This window comes from Gekko japonicus, unplaced genomic scaffold, assembly GCF_001447785.1.
Source record: "Gekko japonicus isolate JY-2015 unplaced genomic scaffold, Gekko_japonicus_V1.1 scaffold681, whole genome shotgun sequence".
Classification (NCBI taxonomy): domain Eukaryota; kingdom Metazoa; phylum Chordata; class Lepidosauria; order Squamata; family Gekkonidae; genus Gekko; species Gekko japonicus.
Window position 1 is genome coordinate 668,040 of NW_015165254.1, and position 25,876 is coordinate 693,915.

The window sequence follows — 25,876 nt, forward strand, 5'->3', positions numbered from 1 at the left end:
ACTTCAGTGCAGCACCATACCCTCTTCACTCCCTTTTTCAGGTCTTTGCGGCTCTCCTTCCACTTTTGTCTTTGTCACCCTCTCAAGCACCTCAAAACAATTCTTGAGCTCCAGTGGACCAGAACGTCATCTTAGTCGATGTCTTAGGGGTTGTAATGTAGAACTGAGAGGAGACTCAGAAGGGAGATCTACTCTTCCTTCTTCTTGACTTTCTTCATGTTTTTGCAGAGTTCCCAGGCTCTTGTCAATAAAATCCTCCCCTTCCTTGATTTCCTAAAGGGTATTTGGGACTCCTCATTGGTAGATAACCACAGACAGGTCTTAAACTTGGGACCTCAGGCATTTGAAACCTGCACTGTTCCACTAGTCTTTCTAGTGCTGGTATATGTGCTTGCTACGATCATTTGGATTAATATTGAAGTCTAACTGCTTTGTGGTGTGCCTTTCTTTTCCTGTGTGCACAGTGTCTGTCTAGTTGGGAGGAATGTCCTTCAGTACATGAGCTGTGGGTTCTAGTCCTTCCTGCTATTTTGCTGCTGTCAATATGTGAGCTCTGCCTTATTCCTACCTTTCACCTTAGTGGAACTTGAACCCCTCATTCATGCTTCCCACATTAGTGTGTTTTTCCCCATTGAGCTACTAGGGAGGAGATAGGGATGAGTTTTGTGAATGTGTAGTTTTGCCTATGTTGCTTGTCCTAGTATATCTGTTCCATTTGTCTTGCAAAATGTGCCATCTCTTCCTAGGAGCATTTATTCCTACAGTGGAACTGAACCCTTCTCTGGGAGGGCTTCCTCTTCCAAGTGAGCTGTAGATATGTGTTTGGTGATATGGTTGGTCTCTCATCCTTCCTTTGCTGTCAAAAGGGTAGCTATTTGCAAAAGGGGGTCTGAACCTCCATCTACAGAGATCCCAGGTATGTAATAATCATAGGTCTATGGGCCTGTCAGAGTCCTCCATGCAATTAGGGCACTGTTTTACCACCATTCTCTTTTACATGTGGGCAGGCGGGGCAGAGTGACATCACAGTAATGTGGCAGTGTCACATATTGACTAGCTCCTCTCAGGTATGGCTAATATGAGCATGTCATTACCACATTGCTCCATGATTGTTGATAGTTAGCAGTGCCATGGACTTCAGTGCTGTTATGTTTTCAGTTCTCTTTAGAATTGGAAATTGTTCTTTCTGTCACTTCCTATGTTATCCCAGCAGGCATACTGACTAGCTATGCGAGTGTCAACAGAACACCTGTGTGGCTGACCATAGGACAGGGCTGTTAAGTACCTATATGGGTGCAATGACTGTGATTACGATGTAGGGGGAAAATCAGCTTTACTCATTTCTGGATTGCATTCCATATTAATAACCTAACAAAAGTAACACTGGGCTTTTAAAATATTTTTAATAGTTTTGCTTAGTGCACTCTGTTTACCTAATATTCCTCTTGTTGGCTTGCAGCTATTAAAATTGTTTCAAAGACAACAATACTGCTATTCTTTAACCCATTACAGGGTTTTTTATTGCATTGAGCTCCTTGCTTGTCTATAGTTTCATTTAATACAAACTGTCTTTCTGCAATGAACACTGCTTTATGTACTGAGATTAAATTATCATTTGATAATTTTTCATATAAGCTACGTAAGAGGAGAGATCAGTAAACAGAGAACTGTACATTTTCTTTGTTCTCATTGTCTGTATCCCTATTTTCAAAACAGCAGTTATGTTTCTTAGTGTTTTGGTAAAGTTGAAAATAGCCCATTGGTATGCTTTTAGAATTCTCCTTGGGGGGAAAAATGCAGAGTTGTATATTTTGAAGGCACATAATAGTCTACCAAGAGAAATGTTTACATATGGCATGATCAAAAGTCTTGTGGTGTATGAATGTGTGTGTGGGAGGTCTTTTTCTACATTAAATGGATTAACAGGGAAGACTCTAAACACTGTTGTTCCTATCTTTTATAAAATGTTCTTCCTGAAGCTTAAAATAAGTAGGAGGGTTTTTTAATCAACCTTTTTAAAAGTGTGTGCTATGCATTCCTTTAAAAGTTCTCCTGTAATTGCTGACTAAAGAAACAAAAGATGTCTTTATTTTAACCAATTAAATGGCTTGAGTAAAATATTTGTCTTCCATGTGACTGACATTGTTGCATGTTAGAACTTCCTGAATTCTGGAAAATGATGTTGATATTTTCATCATTACTTTTGTGAACAAACCATTTGAAACTTCTCCTTTATAGACCTGCTTCTAGGTTTTCATATTGGCCTTTAGTTTGTAGCTGAAGTTATCCTGTGGGCTGCAAATAATATTAAATAACAATAGTAATTATAAGACACTAGAGAGAGTACAATCTAAATTTCTCAGAGCACTGTGCAATGTACCAAAATGTACAGCTAATGTGGTCTTAAGACAGGAGGTTGGTGTACCAAGAGTGGAACTTAAAATCTGGACAATTTCGATCTATTATTGGTTGAGAATCTACCTGAAGCCTACGGGATTGACCCCCCCCCTTTGCTTCTAGCCTCTACTCCATATCCAGACTGGTCCGCCAGAATAATGGATAAACTAGGTTCTATCGGGTTATGTCCAGTAAGTCTTTTGGAAATGAGTACAAGTAAAGCAAAATCTTTGGTTCATCAGCTCTTGGTTGACATTGAGGTTCAAACTGATGGAGCACTTTTGCCCAAGATGTATAGTAATCTAAAATCTTGGTCTGGATTTGCAACCGCACCATATCTCTCTAACATCACATGAAAAGTACAGATGGGCTTTTTCTAGAGCACGTTTTGATGCCTTCCCTTCTAATTTACTGCAAGGAAGGTATCTCTGTTGGCCTATCTATCAAAGATGTTGTCTGTGCTCAGATAAAGAACTAGAAACAATTATTCACATTCTTTTCCACTGTAAACTCTATTCTGGAGAGAGATATCAGTTAATGTTCCCTTTACTCTCCCAATTTAAACCCTTAGACAGTTATTTAAAATTTGCAGATACTGTGCTGCTGAAATATTTGTTGGAAGACACCAAGAAGTCGGTAACTCTGGTAGTAGCAAAATATTGTTTTTAGTAATAAATAAGTAAACGTTTTTAACAAAAAGCACAGACTGAGGACAGTCTACATCTTTGGAATTTAGAATCTGGGGAATACATTTATGGTTTTACGTAGTTGGGGTGTGTGGCTTGTGATTGTACTATTTTATTCTTGTACTGCTGGTCAATTGGCCGTAATAAATTTGAAATTTTCATGAACCAATTAACTTTTTTTTTTTAATGAGTGGCCAGAACTCTAAGACATGGTCAGGAAACAAATGTTTAGGGATAGAATATTAGGACCTCTGGAATTAGCGTCATTTACACCTCTTTTAGGCAAATATCTCCTGTTTCTTCTCTGCAATTGTTGGCACTCTTGTTATGATAATGAGAATATCAGGTATCTTTTAAAAAACAAAGGGAAGGGAACATTCCTGATCCTTCTATTTGCATAATTACACTTAATCATATAATACTAAAAGCAGTGAAGGATTAGAAATAAGGCAAGTAAGAAGTTAAAATCTTTTCCCAGTTCTTATGATTGTGAAGTCTTTGTTTTTTCTTCAGAACTGATTCATATTTTTATATTTAAGGTTAAAAGTTTAAGAACTGTAGAATAAAAAATATTATGAACATGGCAGAGCAGAAGTTTTCAAACTGTGTTCTGGGGAAACGTTGGAGTTCCTTGGAAATAGAGTTGCCTGTCAGGCTTGGCCTGTCAACCAGCGGGAGACTGTGGAGGGCTGGGATATGTGGCGATTTGTGTAGTTTTACCATACAGCTTGTAGTAATTCCTAGAGAGCCAGTTTGGTGTAGTGGTTAAGAGTGGTGGACTCTAATCTGGAGAACCGGGTTCGATTCCCCACTCCTTCACGTGAAGCCAGCTGGATGATATTGGGGTTCTTTCAGAGCTTTCTCAGCCCCTAAAAACAAGTCTAGCTTGCCACCACTGATAAGAGCTAGAACTTGCGGCTGCTGGGCAATCTTCGGATCTCCTGGCTATTCTACACACAATGTCATATGATATTTATTACTAGGAATAAGGCCTGTTGTGGAAATAAATACAACGAGCTCTAGAAAGAGGCTCTGGGCGTGTGCCCCAGCCTTGGGCACTCAGCGTAAATTTTCTATGGTGACCTCAGCAGGGTATAATGACACAGAGCCCACCATTTTCTCCAACGGAACTGTAATCTGAAAAGCACTTGTAATTCTGAGTGGTCTGTAGCACTCACCTAGAGATTGGCAACAATGGTTCCCCAGGAAAAAATGACTGGTTTGGAGGATGAAGTCTATGGCATTGTACCTTTCTGAGGTCCCACCCCTCCTCAAACCCCACCCTCTCCAGGCTCCATCCCGCAAATCTCCAGAAATATTCCAACCTGGAGTTGGCAACTCCTTCCCAGCCAACCATCAACCTACCTTTATCTGCCCCTCCAACTTCAGCTTTCCATCTCCTCCCCCCTCCCTGAAGCCTCAAACTAGGAAAAGTATAGTCTTTCTCCGCAGTGGAGACCAAAGCAGCTCACATCATTCTCCTCTCCCCCTTTTGATCTGCACAACAACCCTGTGAGGTAGGTTAGGCTGAAAGTCTGTGACTGGTCTGAAATCACCACTCAGCTTCCACAGAAAGAACCTGGGTCTGGCAGACCCTGCTCTGAAGTGCTAACTGCTACACCACTCTGGCTGTCCTAGTTGAGAACCGGTTTACAGTAGTGGTTAAGAGGGTGGATTCTAATCTGGGAGAATCAGGTTTGATTCCCCACTCTTCTACATGCAGCTGCTGATGTGACCTTGGGTCAGTCATAAGTTCTTTCAGAGCTGTTCTCTCAAGGGCAGTTCTCAAGAGAGCTCTCTTAGCCCCACCTACCTCACAGGGTGTCTGTTGTGGGGAGGGGAAGGGAAAGGGATTATAAACCACTCTGAGATTCCAAGTAAAGGGTGTGGTATATGTCCAATCTCTTCTTCTAAATATTTAATTTAAATATTTTAAAAAATAGGGGGGGTGCTGGAGATGAACAGGAGCAAGTAGTCAGGCCTAGTTGTCATGCCAGTTGTCAAGTCACCCAGAGGTCGCTGCCGGGTTTCAGGAAGCCAACCTTCAGGTGGAGCCTGAAGATTGTCTGGTATCACAACTGAACTCCAGACAACAGATCTCTCTCCCCCTGGAGAAAATAACTGCTTTGGAGGGTGGACTCTATGGCATTATATTCAGCTGAGGCCTCTCCCCTCCCCAAACTCTGCCTTTCGTAGACTGTACCACAAAATCTCCAGGAATTTCCAAACCTAGAGCTGGCAACCTTAGGATGGGCCCCAATGAGTTTTCTCTTAAAGGCCAAAATAGGCCTGGAAAGGGCCTCCTTCCCCCCACCTTTTACTGACAGGACCAAGCTTGGGTGCTTAGCAACAGCCACTGAAGCAAAAGTAAGCCTAGTAGCAGGAGGAGGTGAAGCATCTTTGTCAGGAGAGACAGCTGTTTTAGCAGTTTATTCTGTCAGGGAATAGTGGCCAGGCAGGCAAGAGGAGTGGACCTAGCACCTGGCCAATGGCATGCAAGTACTCGAGTGGTGGTTGATGGGCCAGTGGCTGATGGAGCGCACAGCCAATGGGAGAGCTCGAAAGTGCCAATACGTTAGGCTTTTATATATATCAGATTTACTGTAGTAATTCCTAGAGAGGCATAAGTTCAAAGCCAAGTTTTCCCAGAAGTAACATCACACCATCACCAGTGGAGTGCTAGCAGGCAAGTCCCACTGGGGTGCTGGAAGGCTCCCACCTTAAAGCAGGCATATGACAACCCTACTGGGAAACTCAATGGGCAATTCCACAATTAGGTGATTAGGGGTGTTAGAAAAAGCCTTCTTGAAAGATACCTTGCCCACCACTGATGCCAGGTGACCTTCTGCAATGCACAGCCACAGAGGAATGTTGGTTGTGTTCTAGGACAGCATGCAGAACTAGTGGTTTTTTCATCCAAGCCATAGTTTGGCATCAACCAAGTCCATGCAGTTGATGTCTGTTGTTCATTATTATTTAATATGCATATTTATGAAGGCTTGCCTTCATGGCTCTGTGAGTTCATTATTTTGGAAATGTTTATTCTAGAACTTTCAAGAACAAGAAATACTTACACACCCCTTGAGATTAGCATTTCCCCCTTCCTTGGCACATGATCCAGTGGCACAGTTTTCTGCTCAGTTCTTCTCTGACTGTTGTGAAATGTATTAGCTGCAGAAAAACCTGACATCTTTCTACCCCTTTCCCCTTATTTATTTTGGTTAACGTGGTTTATGAATTCCACATCTGATAACGGGGAATGGGGATTGTTCTAAGACATGCCATAATCAAACCTTTATCCTCAGAGTACAGTTTGATCCTTCTAGAGTCAGCCTCATAATACACTTGAGAGAAAACTTGAATTTGCTGTGAAGTGGTATCCCCCCATGTCACCAGGCTGAGAGTTGATCCTAGCATCCACAGAGAATGTCAGTTTCAAGGACCAATTGATTCCTTGCCCAAAAGTTACGCAAAAAATAATAATTTTCAGTAAATCAAGGAAACTAAGCAAATTCAAACATGTATATGTAATTTGTCCAGGTTGTCAATGCACTATAGTCTTTTTTGGCATATATGTATGAATGCAATGACTCACTATGCATCTTATTTTTTCTCTGCAGAACTTGGCTTCCGTGTTGTAAATGCATCAGTGGCCTTGGATTTAACATTTTCAATACTATGTGAACTGTTACAGCAGTGGAAGCAGACCAGCGCTGGAATCCCAGTCTTGCTAGAGTGGCTGTTAGGAAAAGAAGATTTAAAAGATTTAGAGACTACAACCTTGGTAAGTTTACCAACAAGAATCTGTCTGCACTTAAAATGCTTAGATCTTCTTCGTGGTCTCTGTGCATCACACCCATGGAATTATGTGCCTGCGCTGATCTGTATCGGTGGTATGCAAAGCTCACCAAGGGATTTTCACGCCTCTCCTCCAGGCATGCGCGGGAACCCCACTGCGCATGCCCAAGGAGGAGGGGCACGGACATCCCGCCAGTTCTCTTCTGACCGCCGTGCTGTTAACAGCTTGTTTCTGCCGTTCGGTGAAGAAGTGTTTTTTCCTCTCACAAGGGATACTCCAAACCTATTTTTCTTTTCTTCGCTTCCAGCGTTTATTTTATTTCTTCTTATTATAAAAAAGAGAGAGAGAGACTTTTTGTTGTGGGTTGCCGCTGCCTCAGGCGGCTTCCTGCCCTTCTCCCCCCCCCTCCTGAGGTAAAAATGTCCTCACTTCAGCGAAGGACCTTTTTCTTGTCTTTTGGGCCTTTTTACTCTTTTATGGCCAAAAGAGGGGGTTGTTTTAAATTGTGTGTTGGCTGTGGCAGTAAACTTACCCCTCGTGACGGCCACACACTCTGCATTATTTGCCTTGGGGAGACTCATCGCCCAAACGCTTGCCGCCATTGTGCGAAGTTCTCGAACCAAACTCGCAAGAACAGAGCCGCGAGACTTCGAGTAGTGCTTTGGGAATTGGCATTGTCCCCTGTGCCTGTGGGAAATATGTCGGCCGAGACTCCTGCACCCTCCCTATCGACGGCAACCAAGTTGACATCGGGAGGCACCTCAGCACCAAAACCCACACACAGTGCAAAGTTGGCATCGGACAGAGGGCAGTCTTCTAAGTGCTTGGTGTCGAACGAGGCCTCATCCGCCTCTATGCTGGCTAAAAAGAAGAAAAAGGAGAGACATGAGAAAGCTAAGTCTTCTCTCACTAGCACTACGCGTCAGTCTCAGAAAGTGAGCAGCGATAATGTGCAATTGAGCTCTGTATTACCCCCTCTCCAGCGGGCGCAACCCGATGTCATTAATACCCTGATACCGGAGCTGCCTATGATTGAGTTACTGGACTCACCAATCCGGCACCTGAACCCCCCGGTATCGGAGGCTTCTGTCGATTCCGGACCAATTTCGGCCTCACCATTTGAAGTTGAGGAAATGGTTCCGCGTTGGCCTCGTGCACATCGTTCCCAATCGGTTATTTCCTGGGAAAGTAATTGGGCGACACCATCGATCCCGATCGCCCAGAGGCCACGAATATCAATATCAACCTGAAGAGTGCCCAGATTACCGTCGTTCCAGGCCCATGCTCTCATACTCGCCTAAACAGGTATTGAGACCGCACTCTCCAACCTACTTCGACCCACCGATGCCGTGGGATCGTAGGGGGCACATGCCTTGTTGGTTCACATCGTACCCAATGTCAGCATCCATGCCATGGCTGACGCCTAGGCCACAGTCAGACTGGGACCATGAATCACATCATTCACGCTCTCCCCACCATAAATCTAAGCCTTCCGCATCGCGATCCAAAGCCCAAGAGGAACCTTGTAGCCCACCCCCTCCTCTCCGTTCTGCCCCTGCTTTACCACTGAAGGTCACTCCGATACTGGATACCCTTGCAGCACTGGTATTGCCTTCCAGATCCTCAGTCTCCAATACCGGCACCAATGATTCGGAACGCCTCGAGTTGCCTGAGGATCCTTCACCAAAGCCTACGGTGTAAAGGCTACAGTATCGGACAATCTGCCGATCTCACATTCTGAGGATCTCTCTTCATACGGCGATTTGGTCAAGAGGGTGGCACATTCCCTGGGCATGTCGATCGTCCAACCCTTGGTGTGGAACGCTGTCTTAGATGTCATGCAGAACGATACCTCCACCTCGATCGCTCTCCCGATGTCAACCGTTCTTCTACAGGCGTCTAAGGCCCCATGGGACAAGCCTTCCTTTGCTCCAGTGTCGTCCAGATGTTTGGATCACATGTATCAGGTCCAGGAGACGGGGGCAGAATTCCTCCATATCCACCCCAAGCCTAACTCCTTGGTCGTGTCGTCCGCCTCAAAGAGTAAACGGACCCTTGCTACCCCTTCCGATAAGGAGAGCAAGAAGTTAGATTCCATTGGTCATCATTTTTACTTAGCGGGAGCCCTCGGCATTAAGACATCTAATTATGTCACTTGTATTGGCTGCTACCAGTACTCACTCTGGGAGCGATTTACTGACTTTCTGACCTCAGAGCCTGATGACAAACATCAAGAGGCCAGGAAGCTGCAAAAGGAAGGCTTGCTGCTCTCTAAACAAATCATCAACTCATCCAAACATACTCTGGACACGTTTTCAAAAACAATGTCATCTGCAGTTGCCCTCCGTAGGTACTCCTGGCTGAGGACCACCGCACTCCCTGCTGATACCAGGGCATACATACAGGACTTACCTTTCGATGGCCAAGGTCTCTTCCATGCGTCCACTGATTCAACGCTCCAGGAAATGGATAAGAGCATTAAAGCCTCAAGGTCGCTGGGGGTCTCTGCCCCCTCTAAGCCTTTTCGTCCTCGCTCATGGTCTTGTTACGGCTCCAGATGCCAATACGCTAAGCCGTTGCCAGATGAAGGTTACAGGCCACGTCGGTCCGCATCTGCAAATAGGCAGCAGTACCAGGCCAGACAGAGATACGGCTCTGGACAGCAGATTGTCAGACCAAAACAACCCAAACCAGGCAAGCAGGGCCTTTAACTTCTGCCCCTCTACCTCTCCCGACCTGCCTCCATCCATATTTACAGACCTGGGCCACCATTACGTCGGAACAATGGGTCCTTTCCATCTTAGCCAAGGGCTATTCCATCGAATTCATGGAACTCCCACCTCTTCCTATAGTCGTCATCACTACCCCATCGTCATTCCTCCTCGAGAAGATCACCACACTTCTGTCAAAGGGTGCTGTACAACCCGTGCCTCTAGATCACCAGGGACTCGGTTTTTATTCCCAATACTTCATGGTTCCCAAGAGGGACGACGAGCAGAGGCCAATCTTAGACCTTCGCGGCCTCAACTCCTTTCTAAGGTACCAAAAATTCAAAATGACATCCCTTTCCGTCATTCTGCCTCTCCTGTCCCAAGGGATGCTGGATGGCCACCCTCGACCTCGAGGATGTCTATTTCCATTTAACTATCCACCCCGCCCATCGCAAATACCTCTGATTCGCTATAGGTGGCAGCCATTACCAATACAGGAGTCTACCCTTTGGCCTCAGCACAGCCCCGAGGGTCTTTACCAAGACGATGGTAGCTGTTGTGGCACATCTCCACCTCTGTGGCCTGAGGGTGTTCCTGTAACTGGACGATTGGCTTCTGGTCGCCCCTTCCAAAGCCCTCCTCATTCATCAGATATCTCAGACCCTCAATCTCCTTCATTGTCTGGGACTCAGGGTCAACCACAAGAAGTCGCGCTTAGTCCCTTCTCAAAGAGTGCAATTCATAGGGGCGGTACTCGATTCCCAAGAGGGTGCAGCCTTCCTGCCCCAGGACAGGGCACAAACTCTAACTCTTCAGGCAGAACAGGTTCGACTACGCAGAACCTCCTCCGCCTTCCAGATTCAACGCCTCCTGGGCCTAATGGCAGCAACAACTGCAGACCTCCGTTTTGCAAAGTTAACGAATGCGACCACTCCAGCTTTGGTTCATCCATCACTTCAAGCCCCTAAGGATGTCCCAATCTGTTGCTTTTTCCCCGCCAAAAGAGGTACGCGACTCCCTACTGTGGTGGACGCAGTCAGATAACCTGACGGAGGGAGTCCCGTTCCATCCTCCCACTCCTACTCTCACCCTCACAACCGACGCGTCACTGTGGGGCTGGGGAGCCCACCTCAATGGCCTCTCTGTAGGTCACAGGTGGGATGCTGTATCCTCAAGGAGACACATAAACTTTCTGGAACTGTTGGCAATAAAATTGGCCCTTCAATGTTTCCAGCCTCTGCTCGCAGGACAATGTGTAACTGTCTTAACCGACGATACGACGGTCCTCAGTTACGTCAACAGCCAGGGTGGAACGGTCTCCCGCAGTCTCTGCCTCCTGGCTCTGGACCTTTGGGCCTGGTGCATGCCTCTGCACATCTTTCCCATTGCCTCACACATCGCTGGCAAGGCAAATGTGCATGCAGACCTGCTCAGCAGGGGTCTCTCCCAGTGTCATGACTGGGAGCTGAACTGGACCTACCTACGTCCCGTGTTTCAAAAGTGGGGCACGCCTCATGTTGACGTCTTTGCCACCAGGCACAACTTGAAGTGCACGCTGTTTTGCTGCAGGGTGGCTCAGGATCCCAGGGCTTTGGGAAACAGACTCCTGTACCCATGGGACAACAATTTCCTGTATATATTCCCGCCTCTGCCTCTGTTGCTAAGAACGGTCCAAAGACTCATGAGGGTCCATATGAGGTGCATCCTGATCGCCCCCTGGTGGCCGAGGCAACCTTGGTTCGCCAATCTCCTCTCGCTAGCCAAGGTGCGCTATTCCCTCCCACAGGTACCAGATCTGCTCCTGGCGGAGGGAGGAGCTCTCCTATTCCACGAGGTGTACAAGATCAAGTTAACAGCTTATCTCGTGGACACTTAACTTTCTCTGACAGAATCAACACTGCTACTCAATGCCACGAAAGATTCTACGCAACGTTCCTACAGTGGGAAGTGGGCCCGCTTCTTAGCCTCCATACACCTCATTGACGTCCCCCCGGCTTCTGTCAGGATTGACCAGGTCTTAGACTTTCTGCTCTCACTGGCAGAGAAGGGGCTCTCACACTCCTCTCTCAAGGTATATTTGTCAGCTATTTCGGCCCTTTGAACCCATGGTGACTTGTAAGCTAAAGCATGCAGCATGGAAAGCGGCCCTTCTCGTCACCATCACCTCGGCCGGGAGGGTAGGCGAACTCGTGGCTCTGCGCCATGACCCACCTTTCCTTGTGTTCCTGCCGGACGGTGTGAGATTAGTCCCTGACATATCCTTTCTGCCTAAGGTGGTCTCTGAATTTCACCTAACCTTAAAGATCCTATTGCCTAACTTCTTTCCTAAACCGGAAGACGGACAACAGCGACTCCTCCACACTCTAGAAGTTCGGAGGGTGCTGCTCTTTTACCTAAATAGGATACATCCGAGTAGGAGGGACAATCATTTATTTGTCTCCTACTCCAGTCATTCCGTAGGGCTTAAAATCTCAGCACAACGTCTCTCCAAATGGATTGTCAAGACTATTAAGCTGTGCTACCAGTTGGCTAAACGTCCGTTGCCCGTGCCTGTACGAGTGCACTCTACAAGATCCATGGCCGCGTCTACAACCTTCTTGAAGGGTGCTTCCCTGTCGGCAATCTGTGGGGCCGCAACATTGTCCACTCCGAACACCTTCATCAAACACTACGTTGTTGATGTTTGTGAACGCCACAGAGTGGACCTGGGTCGTCTAGTCCTTTCATCGGCAGAGCATTGAATTTGCGACAGCTCCCACCTCCAGGTGAGCCACTGCTTTTCAATCTCCCATGGGTGTGATGCACAGAGACCACGAAGAAGATAAACAGGTTGCTTCAAGTGGTCATCTGTGCAGTCACATCACTCGCCTGTCCTTCCCCACTGCTGTCGCTTCAGTACTTTTCTCTGGTTATTGACATGACAGCGGTCAGAAGGAACTGGCGGGATGTCCATGCCCTTCCTCCTTGGGCATGCGCAGTGGGGTTCCTGCACATGCCTGGGAGGGAGGCGCGAAAATCCCTTTGTGAGCTTTGCACACCACCGATACGGATCAGCGCAGGCGCATAATCCCATGGGTGTGACTGCACAGATGACCACTCAAAGATCACCAGTTACAGGTAAGCAACCTGTTTTTCCCATTATAATCAGTGATGCAGGATTTCTTTTTTAAAACCACATAGCTACTTCTTTTCAACGTATAGCATTAATACAAATCAAATGTATCATTTTTTAATCATTTTTAGATGATGTTTCAATAATAATGTGGTTATTTTTTACAAATTCTTAGCATTTATATAATGTTTTCAAGTGTTCAAAGCACATCACATGCAATCCATGTTCCTCTGGCAGAAGAGCAACTTTAGCTGGAGGAAGGATCTTCAGGCTGAACAAAGTTTTCATATGTTGCTGAGTAGCATTGCAGGATACAGACCATTACCTTGCTCTGATCTTCCTAGCAACCATATTTTGGGCCCCAGGGGCAGGTGAGGAATTGACACAGACAACCTTGATTTTGGAGATAAAGTGACCACAGCGTTTATTGATTACACCATAGGAGCATTGGCACAGCATAGGGATGGATCCTGAATCAGGCAACCTATCTGCTGCCTAATGAACCCTGCACCCCGCCTGCTGGGGTGCTACTCAGGAGTGGCAAACCCCAGGAAGCCATGTGGGCACCAGCTGCTGCGTGATTCCCTTGCCACCTGGTGGTAAGAGCCCCACCGATGGCCCCCAAACTAGGCATGTTGCTGAAATTGGCTCTACCCCAAGACCCTTTGAGGGAGTCCCAGAACAGTGGGATGTGTGCCCGCAGGCACCACCACCCTAACCAAAGGATCTGACTCATGCCCAAACCACCCAAAGCTGTGACAGTCATGAACATAAACATAACCCATAACAACCGAATTGCAGGGAAGGTGGGTGGGAAAGCTGCAGCAATCAAGAGGCCAAGGATCATGTGGCGCTTAGCTATATAGGGGAGGGTTGGGTGGGTAAAGTATACCAGGAGAGCGCGCTTCCTTCCAGCCCACCTGAGGTTGACCCATGCAGGGTCCTGGCTGTCATTGCTGGAGTTCCAGCCCCTGACCTGGCCCAAGGGATTGCTAGTTTTCATTGTGAAAATTCAGTCACTGGCTGAGTTTGGACATAAATGCAATATTACAGTTTATTTACTGTGGTGAGTTTGCAAAACCAGGACTGAGTTCACAGACCTTGACCTGGTGTTCTTGCCTGCTCGCTGTAGCCAAGAAGCCTCAATTAAACCATGTTTAAGCAGGAATGCCTGCATTCATGCAATCCCGTATCATGCAAACCCATAGCTAAGACAGGTTAATAAACCAAGTTCAGATACTGATTTGGACCCTTAACTCACCATAATTAGTGGAGTGGCCTGCATTCACTCAAGCACATTAATCATAGTTTAACTAAACCTTGGTTTTGTGCAGTGTCTGAACTGAGCTGCTATAATATGCTAATGAAAACCAGTAATAAAGCTCTGGATATGTGCACACACAATTCTGCATAACATTACTCTAGAGTTCAATTGAAGACATCAGCTTGTTACATTAACAGATCATGTGAACTTACTGAAATCTACAGGGATGGCAGCATCCCATCCCACTTCCTAGTTTAATTTCTTCCAGTGTGAGTAGTTATCACTCAGAGGTTCAGCTCTCCTTGCAGAAGAACCCTTTAAGGGAGCTGTTCTTAGTAGTGCAAAATGGCATTGAAACCAATTGTGCAGAAAGGTTTCCTACTTTATCACAGGGAACCCTGCACCAGGAGATTAAAACTGCAGGCAGTGAACCTGCTGTGTGCAGGTATGATTGTATATAATGCTGACTGCAGGAACAGAATGTAATGTCAGAAGGAAGGTACCATGTCAGCACCAGTGCAAGTGCAATCCAGTCACAAAAAGCAAATGGTCGCTGCGTCACTCAATCCATTGGCTTCAGTAGAGCTGAGTTATGTAAAGCCCTGCTGGTTTGGATATCAGAAAGTTAAAATTGATATTGCCTTTTGAGTTAGCTTTGTTTTAAAAGGGCCCACAAATACCACTGACACTATGAAGTAAAGTTGTGGTAGTTTTGCAATAACAAGTGTCATCTGATATAGTTAAACGAACCCTGAAATGTACTATGAGACTTTTCATAAGCTTAGGGGTTAGTATCTCTGTTTGATGTTCTACTACTGTTTCGCTGACTGTTGTAATTTTCATCTTCTAAAAATCCATTCCAAACGTTTCATGGGGTACTAAATTATTATGCTGATTACATATGACTCTGAAAGACAAGAATATCAAGGCGAGCTGAGTCTGCACATCTTAAGCAGGCCTATCTTAACATTTAGGGGCACATTTGATTTCCGCTCTTTTCTTTTTAAAGAAGGAATTTAATGTGTCTGCACCATTTACAGAGACAGAGACTGATTTAAACATGAGTAACGTGTGGAAAAGGTACCGGCATTTTTGAAGAACCTTGATATTGCCTTTTGTGTTTTCTTCCATTTACACGAGTAACGAAAAATATATTTTCTGTTAGCATTGTTTTGCCATTATTGCTGCAAAATACATGTGATTGCCACATTAACCTGAGAATACAGTTTTGAAATGTTTGCTTCTTTTTTTTTTTAAGAACCAGAAAGCGTTTACTTCTCAAAGTTATGCAGCTGGAAACACTGATCCAGTGGGTATTCTGTGCTTTGCTAGGTTACATCTCTGCATCTTGTGGCGTCCTCTGTTTTACCTATGCTGTTTTACCCATACATCACCAATTATGTTGGTTTTCTGGGAAAATTTGAATCTAAGAGTTTTCTGGAAAGGTTTCCAGTGTCCTGAACATCCAATTTAGCATGCTTATTTTTACTTAGATTTGCTAAACAAACAATCAAAAAGTTATACTCCATACTAATTTTAAGTTCCAACAGTAACAAATACTTGGACCAAATACTGACTTGGAACAAATACTGATGATGAGAGGGGTGTGTGGTTCAAATGTTGTATTTAAACATATTACACAATTGCAGAAATTATTTTATTGGAATACTACTTGTAGAAATTTAAAGATAATATAGTGTGTACTTCCTTTACATTCTTTAAATTTGGGGGGGGGGGAAGAGAACAACACAAAAAACTAATTTTAGCACACCCAATGAACTCTGCATGGGTGTGCTACGTCTTGAATGTGGTTGCCCACTAATCTATTTCAATATAATTTATGGGTGTCATTGGGACATCTCTGTTTCACTGTCACTCTCTGTGGCATCATTTGCATTACTTGTTAGTTCCGTATTAAATTGGTGATCACATTATCTCTTCTATATGTGAGGACAAATGTAAATAAGAATTTTAGCTTTGGGCTTATAGGTCAAATCAAAAACAGCAAGATAATTAGATGTTTTATTGGGAATATATATATATTTACTAATCAATAAAACATGTTATCTCTCACATAATTCCTCAGGATAATCACCTGAAAAACTTTAATTACAAAACTTGCATGTGTCTGTAATAATGTATTGCCAATGGCATCCATTCAGTGCTTTTTTTATGACACTGAATATTTTCCATTAAAAAATTAAGCACTGGAAAAACTTCCACTGCATGTTGTTGCATATTGCTTCAGTGCATGTATATGTGAGGTCTGTTTTGTTCATGTACACACAATGGAAACCCAAGAGTAGCCCTCCAGGTCCATCTAGCCCAGAATTATTTTCATGATCAGCCAGCTAGATGCCTCTCAAGTAGCACATAAAGGTAAGGTTCTCCCCTGTAATTTATCCTTAGTGCCCAGCATCTAGAAGATACAGACTGTAGCTATGTGGTTTTCATGAAGGTCCATGAAACCTCCCAGATCTAGAAACTATATACCTCTAATATGCCCTCCATGCTCATTAATTTTTGGAAGACATTAAAGCTGGTGTCATCACCATGGCTACTTTGACTATTGCTGTGTATCTGTTGTGTTGCCATGTATTATATTCTTCATGAAATGGCATATGTTTCTCGTTCATTGTTCTTCCCACACAGAAAGGATATCTATATACTCAAAGGATAATTCACTTATTCTCTGAGCGCTGCCACATTAATCCAGAAGTATTCCTTGTCGAAAGAAAATGTAGAGTTTGTTAACACTTCCCCCCCCCCTTGCTTTTATTAAGGTGGAAAACGACTATCTGTTTGACAAGGGACAAACAAATTTTTGGGCTGAGAAATTGACATATGCAAGACAGCTCGGCGAACATCTCCTTCTCCTCATACCAGTGAGTCATGTCAGTCCATGTGATCAAGAAAAACTGCAGCAGTTGACAAGATCAGCATCTGATCAATCCCAGCTGGTGACACAGCTTCTTAAAGAAATGCCTCCAGTTCCAGAATTTTCACAGTCTACAGAATTCACCAAGTTAACTATTCAAAGGGAGAGAATATCGATTTGCCTTCAGATACTCACCTTACTTGATGCTGGAAATCAAGCTTGCAGGATACAAGGGCTTGCGAAAGATGACTTCTAACAGCGCGATCAGTGGTGGCTCCAGTTTAAACATGTTGTGTGCAAAAGAGTAGTGCATTTATTTGGATGTCATAAACATCTGCGGAGCTGTGACAATACATGTTAGATACATTGTCGTTTGACTTCCTTAGGAAGAATGTCTCTTCTGTGAATGCCTTCATTCATTTTTTCAATCAAGGCCAAGCAAGGTTTTACTGCAGCTACTGTAGGAAGTAAAACTAGTTTCTTTTCATGTGACAGGTGCTGGCCACCTGCTGTTCTGATCTTCTGATTTTACTCCACAAGTTGTCATTCCTTTTTGTGGCTCAGGGGTTAAGATGTTGAGTTACAGACTGGAAGGTTAGTAGCTCGACAGTTCGAGACCCTAGTGCCGCATGACGGAGTGCCCATCTCTGCCCACAGCACCTGCCAACCTAGCAGTTTGAAAGCAAGAAATTGCATGTAGATAAATAGGTACCGCTTTGGTGGGAAGGTAACAGCGTTCTGTACACCTCGGCATTTAGTCATGCCAGTCACATGACCACAGAGAAATCTTCGGACAGCGCTAGCTCTTTGGCTTGGAAATGGAGATGAGCACCTCCCCCTAGAGTCGGATTCGACTGGCTTTCAAGCAAGGGAAACCTTTGCCTTTACCAGGATCCATGAACAAGCAAATTACCTAAATTGTGTGTTACATTTTAAAGGTCATAAATAAAAGTAGTTTTTAAAATCCTTACCTAATTGGGCCTGGATGAATACAGAAATTTGTCATTTGTGAAAGTTTGTCCCTTTACCCTTACAAGCACAAAAAAAAGTTACAGTTCTTTGACTGAAAATCACATTGTCCAAAATAAAATGTTACTCCCACAGTCATGGTCACAGTTCTCTAAAATAAAGTACAGGTGTGCTTTGCTCCTCTAATGTAAGTTACTTTTATAATCTTTACTTAGCATCACTGAAAAAAATTCAGTACTATATTATCACAAACATTTGCCTGGTGAATCATGGCTGCTGGTCAAAACATACTTCCCATAGGAATGGTATGTTAGAAATTTCCTTCAGAAATGAACCAGGGTAGAGTGCAACTGCTCGAAGAATTTCAGTGTGGTAATGTACCTTACTGGGTTTTATTTTTACATTGCATCTGTTACCCACTGCCTCATTAAAAATATTTTTAATTTCTGATATTAAGAAGCATACATTGTAGTACACTGGATAATATCTTCTGGACAGCAGAGATTGAAAACAAATTTATAATTCATTTGAGATTCATATACCCTTCCCCCAAACAACATATGTTACTGAGAATACAGAAGCCAGTTCCAGGTTTGGTGAGGTGGTTATGATTAATCCCAGTTTCTCACATGTTTTTTGGCTTTCCCAGTCCTTGGAAACAATGGATGCTTTTGTTGCATTCTTCGTTGACAACTTCCCATTATGTGAATATTGCACTGTAACGTACATACCTTAAATGAACCACTAGGTGGTGCCATTATACATGTTTTAGTACCATTAACTCATTTTTCCTTCGATTCAAGAGGAAATTGTCTCTTGTGCTACAGAAAATCTCATGAGTAAAACAACTAAAGTTCTGCTGTATCAGTAATATTTATGCTTTTCTAAACACTTCTATTTAATCCCAAATACCATACACAAAAATGTGATGTGCACTAAATTTTCTTTCAAATAGTAGTCTTTGCAACATAAATGAAGCTGAAAATTAATCAAAGTTAACCAAATTTTAGTTTCAATTACTAATGTGCTGAAAGCATGAAATCTAATATTGGAAAGGGCTAAAGTGTCTCTTGAAACTCTGTTCCCTGCTTTCCTGTTTCTGAAGCCTCCCCACGGGTTTTCTTAGTGGCTATGTGATCTAGCCAATCCAGGATCACAGCACAATGACATCATAGAGACAAGTAATATAATTTGACCATTTAAGAAAACGACACAAGGTCCTGATCCTGAATGGGCCCACAGCACCACGTGATCTTGCCGCCCTCCCGTGGTTTTTAAGTACCCAAGCATCCCCACCATGGTTGTTTCAGTACTTGAAAAGGTGCAGGGAGAGGGAGATCAACTGCCCCCACGCACACACCACAGACCCAATGACAGCTGATCAAACCTGTAACCACTGTAGCGTCTAGTTTGGCCCTTAGTGTTTTACTGGGAGCCAGATTGGGAGTATCCCTGTTTGTACCTGTGTGCTTTATTTACCCTCAAAGATGTTACTAAATCATGTGTGACGATGACATGGAGGACAAAGTCTTCTCATTGCCCTAACCCTGAATGAGGTGCCAAGGCAACGGATATTTTGTCTCCTTTCCTCAGGTGTTCCTGGTGCGTTGTACAAACACACACATACCAAAGGGATGCAAAATGTTCACAGAAACAGTCCTCTTTTCCAGCTGATTATGATGAAGTATTTCCTACAAGTTCTAGTTTATACAGCTATAAAAGATCTGCAGCCTGGTCCCAATTCATGTGTTCTCAGACGTCCCATTACTTCTCCTGCTGCTGCTAGTATGAAGGAAAGTTTTCAGGTGTTGTGTTAAAGTTTATTTGAAATATATTTACTTAAAATTATTTGATTCAGGTGCCTTTGGTGTCAAATACCACATTAGGCTTTTAACGTTATGCAACTTTTTACACTTTTAAGTGTCCTGCCCAGTTATATATTCTTAGGCTTTCGTGGAAGTGTCAGACCTTAACTGTACTTGCCATTACAGATGTGAAGCAGCATTGAGGCATTAGAAACTTCAAGAAAGCTGGATAATTAGTAAACAAAAAAACAACCCTTTATGAAATAGCCTGTCTTATCATAATTTTAAAGTATAGTTTTAAACTGTGTAATATTTCTTCATTTATGGACAGAAGATAATTGTACACAATCACACTACCAGTTACTGTATAACTTCCCAATCAGAAACCTTTAAACCTTAAGCAGCAGCTGCAGAACAAAAGTCTGTTACAGCAAAGCTGCCTGTAAATCTGCTTAATCAGAATCCGTTATCTTAAGTGTGGGTTGTCTGTCTATGGGTTATAGACTGGATTTTGCCTTCGTGAGCTATTTTTTCTCTTAAGGTAGTCAGTAGTTGGAATCCAGAGCTTTGTTTTGGCTTGTGGAGAAGTATCTTCCCCCTCAACCCCAGAACCGAATTAAGAGAAAGGGCACCAGCAAGTTGCAGGTTCCGCATGTGTCGTGTTTCAGGTTAGGACCAAAATCATTTGAAAGAACAGAAGGCCCTGACCTGGATAGCCCAGGCAAGCCTGATCTCACCAGATCTCAGAAGCTATGCAGGGTGGACTCTGGCAAGTACTTGGATGGGAGCCCTCCAAGGAATACCAGAGGTGGGGGCAGGCTTCACTCAGCCACCTCTCTGAATATCCTCCAGGCCCCCAGGACGGGTCAGTCGCCATGACTTCCAGGTGCATGCCACATGCACATTTTTTTTTTAAAGGTAAATTTTTTTGATAAAAGTTTGAGTGCAGTGACACCTTTAAGACCAACAAAGTTTTATTCAAGATATAAGCTTTCCTGTGCAAGCACACTTTTCCAGATACACTCAGATGGGGTAGCTGTGTTGGTCTGAAGCAGCAGACCAGAGTTTGAACCCAGTGGCACCTTTAAGACCAACAAAACTTTGTTGTTAAAAGGTGCCACTGGACTCAAACTTTGGTCTGCTGCTTCAGACCAACATGGCTACCCACCTGCAAATATTTTCCATGTGTAAGCAGCAGTATTTTGAATGTCATGTGTTAAACTGCAAACATTTTCAGCATTTTTACAAGAGCTTCAGTAGAGAATGTGATGGGGGAGGAGTGAGGAGTGCTATTATGTTTTTCAAGCTTTGAGATCTTCAAGTCCCAGCGGCTTAGGCGCTCTTACAGGAGTAGAGCACTAGGGGGCATCGCATCACTGGAGAACTTTCTGTGCGTCAACTTTGTCACGTCCACCTCTTGGTTTGCAAGAACAGCTTCAAAAGCCCTGCCAAGTGGATTAACTGACAGGGTGAGCCGGAGTTTTAATTGCTCTGTGCCAGTGACCGCTTTGGGAATGCAAAGCCGGCCGGCGGTATGTTTCGCCTCCCCACGGAGCAAGGGGGATGGCTTGCCCGCGCCTTTTAACCACCCCAGGACTCTCCGAGCCTTTGTCCGCTCCCCAGAGCGACCTTTTGCTCGCTCTTGAAGAGACTCGGAAGGATATTTTTTTACAGTCACTTCGTAAAATGCAAAGTAGAAGCCTCGGAGAGGGCGGACGGTGGTTCTTCCCTGGCCGATCCCTGCAACAGGCGCTGCGTTTTCCCGCCTGTGAGCGGGAGCAACAGCCAGAGAAAGCTCCGGCTTGCAGAGGGGCTGGTTTACTGCCTCGCAGAGAAAGCCGGGAGAGGCAGATGGACGCGGCAGCCATTCTGGGGTGCAACTGCGTCCATAAAAGTGCCTTGAAGTCGGCGCAGGGTTCCTGCTAACGTGGGCTGAGTTGCGCCCCTGGATTAGGCGCGTTTTGGCGGCCCCCAGCAACGGCTCCCGAGACTTATCAAAGGGCTTGCAACCCTTTTTTTTTTTTTTTAGCGCATGGACACTTGACACTTTCCCCTCACAGTGATGAGTCCCAGCGCTTAGCCGGTGTCGGTCTCTCCGTCTCCGACCAGGGGGCCGAGGAAAGTAGCACAAGATCTCGCCTTCCGGCTTTTCCCCTCAAGCCCACGCACACACCGGCGTGGAAGAGAGCCATATCGGTAAATATGCACAAAGCCGGGCTACTTTTCCTTCCCGCGCAAGGAGACAGCAAAACCAGCCAGCCTCTCCTGTGTTTGCAGTAACAAAATGGGGGGGGGGAGCTGTCAGTCACTCGCCTGGAAGGGGAGCGGAGAAGTAGCATGGGTCTCCTTTACACTCCCGAGTCCTCCCCGGCAGTGACTGTTAACGTTTATCCATTGCTTACGCGGGAGTAAGCGCCAAGCGAGACTTGTTTCCGAGTAAAAGAGTTGAGCTGTAAGACTTGTGCGCCTTTCTGTAATCGAGTGTTACTTAAACACAAGACCGGGCCTTAAGGCTACAGCCCTACGTGAGCTTTCTCAGAAGCGAGTCCTATAGAACCCAAGAGTGCTTACTTCCGAGTAAGCAAGCGCGGGCTGCGCGCCTAGCTGGTCGCAAACTCCACATTAGGGGAGCCACCACCGACAGGAGCGCCTTGACTGGATGCCGAGACTAAGGAAAGATGTGATTCGGCGACTCCCTCTGGCCCTCGCCTTCTTGGCGGGCGTCCGAGTCCGGGAGGGGCGGAGCCGACCTAAGGCAGCGTCGGAGCGCGGCACTGCAGCTGCGCCGCGTCAGCCCGGCCCTCCCTTTGGAGGCGCAGCTGTGCCGCGCAGGCCGGGGGAGGGGAAGTCGTTTGCTTGCTTGGGGCCCGTGTGTGTGTCAAAGGACGGGTCGCTGGCTTGGCCAATCGTATCACAAGACCTTGAGCGGTTGCCAAGTCTGGGAGCGAGTCAGGGGCAGGGTGGTTTGCACGGTGTGGGGGGAGATTCCCTAGGCGACGACTCTCCCTCCCCCGACTCCGCCGCCGTCTTCTCGGCTTTACCAACTTAACGCGCGCGCACCCTCCCCACATGCACATGGCAGTGGTGCTGTCCCACCAGTTGCACAAGGAGCAAAGCGCGCCAGCCACCTTTTGTTTCCAAAATCTGTAGCGTGGCACAAAGTTTCCGGGGGGGGGGGGGGGCAGAGTCTCCAGGGCGTCCCGTTTCAATTGCAGGCACTTTGATGCCTCCTCTGTTTCGTTGCGAGCTTCCCAAACGACTCAGCAGGGGGTGAAAGGAGCTGGAAAGCCTTGTGTTGGCGTATTTACTTCAAACTTCCGAGCCGGGCAAGTAGCGGGGCGGGCTTGCTTGCAAAGAGGGTGCGGGTAATTTACTCTCATTGAAGGGCAATAGAAATCTGGAAAGAAGACCATCGTAGTCTGCCCACCACTCTATGCCTGTGAAGGTCTCTCCCCAAGATTGCAACAAGAAAACTGCCGCGGTGTTTTGATAAAATAAACAGTATGAATAGTGCATTTGTATTCAACAGTGCGTGTGTAAACTAGTGACTGCTTCCATGTGCACGAAAACACTGATCTGATCATATCTGCATTTTCCTTGGAAGTAAAGCCCGCTACACAGTATTTAAACGTTTCTGTAGTACTGCAGCAGCCATCATCTTGCAAATCCTTCGTGCTGTAGTGGTTTAGCAGGTGCAGCAGCCACGCTGCATTCTTGAGCAACCCCGCGTTTATACTTCCCAAGTGGTTAACCACATGGGAGTTTCCTGTACACATGGCGTGATTACAAGTCTTGTGGAAACCTACTATGGCAAGTCTTTTGCATACTGGAGATTATTGCACAGTCGACTTTTAGCACATCTTCTACGGTCAATGTATTCTCCTATGCAAAATAACCCTAAGCACTAAATGCATACACTGACTACCCTTATAGCGGGGAAACAGTGCTTCTTCTATGCGAGACAAGAAGCTTGGAGCGTGTGCCTAGTACAGCAAGTACTGAGGGGGACTTTTTCGCACAGACTCAGAGCTGCTCTGCGAGACCACGACGCTTCCCGAGAGCGCTCTCTGTCCTTTCTCTTGTAACTTCTCAGTCTTGCCACGCCTCCTACACTCGATGCCGCCGAAAGAAAATTGGCGGCGTCCAATGAGGGAGCGCGGGGGCAGGGCTTGGTAGGAGGGGATATGCTGGGTGGTGTTGCCGGGAGACCCCAGCCGGGTCAGTGCTCGGTCCCACCCCACAGCCAGGGAGGGCGTCTGTGCGTTTATATATGGGGCGTGTACACCAGCCGCGGAGTTCCAGCAGTCAGATAGCTGACTTGTTAGTTGCGGCCGTCGCTTTGCCTGTGCATACGCTCTTCCCATCTGTGCTGGGAAACTGATTAGACCATTTCAGATTTCAAGTTATCAGCCCTCTCCTATCCAGTCGTGGCTCATCCAAAGCTCCCGAGGAAAGTGGGATCTTTCGGTCCTTCTTGCATTTCGGACCATTACAGGATCTAGAAATGTCTGCAACACTCTTATCTGCCTTCTACGACATCGACTTCTTGTGCAAGGTGAGGTGGGGGACTTGTATTTTCTTAGACAGGTTCTTTAGAATAGTTCGGAAAGCGCTGTAGTGAAAGTGGCGTTGCAGAGGGTAACTAACTGCTTTTAAGGCTGCAGTCTTGTGTACACTTACTTAGGTGGAAGCCTACTTGTACTCGGTAGGATTTAATTCCGAGTAAGTATACACAGGAAGGAGTAGCACGACCTACTTTGTTCATCAACAGGTTAAAAGAGTGATTCAGACATCTCAACTTTAGGTAACTTTTCCGTAGGAAACTACTTGCTTTCTGTTGTTTGTGGAAGGTGAGCGATTTCCATTTGGAAATGCATTTTGTGGGTGCTTGCTTTGTCATGGAGGGACGGGGTGCTTGCAACAAGCCAGGGTGCGTGTATCGAAGTGGCGCCTAGTTCTGTGGTGCCAGCAACCTTTTTCCTTTACTATTACAATTTGCCTGTATGGTGGGTGTGTTTTAGAAGTAGCTGCAATGGCAGTTCTGTCGAGGTTTAAGCTGCTTCCACAAGCCCCAGCTGTGTTGAATCGGAACTCTTTAAGCCTAGTCCCTACTCGTTGGAGTGGGAGGGGTTTCGGACCACCCCTCAAAAAGTTTTCAAAGTTGCAGATAACTGTTCGGAAAGGGGAGGGGGAGGTCTCGTCAACTACTAGACACGGGGATCGGCAAGTACAGCTAGCGTGGGCTCCTCTTCGGCGGTTGTGTTGAGAAAAGGCCCTTTTGGTTCAGGCAGTCTAAGGGAGTGGTGGAGGTTTGCGGCCTCCTTCCTTCCCAGGCTCTTGGCAGTCACGGTGCACCCTCTTTTTTCCCCCCTTTTCTCTTTCTCCTCTCCTTCCTCCTTCTCCTACACTTCTGGCTCCCAGACCGAGAAATCCCTGAGTAACCTGAGCAGCATGCTGGACAAGAAGGCAGTGGGGAGCCCAGTGGGCACCTCTCCCAACTCCAACTTCGGGCCGGGTTTCCTGCGGAGGCACTCGACCAGCAACCTGCAGGCTCTGGCTAACGGCAACGCCAAGTTTCCCGGTGGCTCCTCGCCCTCGTCTTTCGGCAACCTCAAGGAGCCCGGCACCGGAGGAGGAGGAGGGGGGAGCAGCAGCCCCACCGCCTTGCTCAACAAGGAGAACAAGTTCCGAGACCGGTCCTTCAGCGAGAATGGCGAGCGAAGCCAACACCTCATGCAGCAGCTCCAGCAACAACAGGTGGTGGTGGTGGCGGCGACCACCACCACGGGCAAGGGCGGCGGCGGAGGAGGAGGAGGCGGCGGGGGCGGCGGCGGAGGAGCCCCCATCAACTCCACGCGCTACAAAATGGAGCTGTGCCGGCCTTTCGAGGAGAGCGGCGCCTGCAAATACGGCGAGAAGTGCCAGTTCGCCCACGGCTACCACGAGCTGCGCAGCCTGACGCGCCACCCCAAGTACAAGACGGAGCTGTGCCGCACCTTCCACACCATCGGCTTCTGCCCTTACGGGCCTCGCTGCCACTTCATCCACAACGCCGACGAGCGCCGCCCAGCGCCCGCCAACGGCAACGCCAACGCGCCGCCTCAGCCCCCGCCGCCGCCTCCTCACCAGCCCAACCCACAGCAGCAGCCGCCGCCGCCGCCTCAGCCTCCTCACAGCCACCATCACCACCACCACCCCCACCTGCATCCCCCTCACGCCGGCAGCACGGGCGACCTCCGCGCCTTCGCTCCCGCC

The 25,876-nt window shown here is 46.3% G+C and overlaps 2 protein-coding genes across 2 annotated transcripts in view; both read left to right on the top strand.

The window, feature by feature from the left end:
• Window positions 1-17,103, top strand: part of THADA (thyroid adenoma associated) — a 204,203-nt gene extending 187,100 nt beyond the window's left edge. The window contains exons 36-37 of the mRNA XM_015410158.1: window positions 6,704-6,867; window positions 16,753-17,103. Of these exons, the coding sequence (XP_015265644.1) occupies window positions 6,704-6,867; window positions 16,753-17,103 (515 nt within the window). The remainder of the gene's footprint in view (window positions 1-6,703; window positions 6,868-16,752) is intronic.
• A 6,746-nt stretch (window positions 17,104-23,849) lies between these two features.
• The window catches only part of ZFP36L2 (ZFP36 ring finger protein-like 2), a 3,616-nt gene continuing 1,589 nt past the window's right edge, over window positions 23,850-25,876 (top strand). The window contains exons 1-2 of the mRNA XM_015410159.1: window positions 23,850-24,176; window positions 25,043-25,873. Of these exons, the coding sequence (XP_015265645.1) occupies window positions 24,126-24,176; window positions 25,043-25,873 (882 nt within the window). The 5' untranslated portion in view covers window positions 23,850-24,125. The remainder of the gene's footprint in view (window positions 24,177-25,042; window positions 25,874-25,876) is intronic.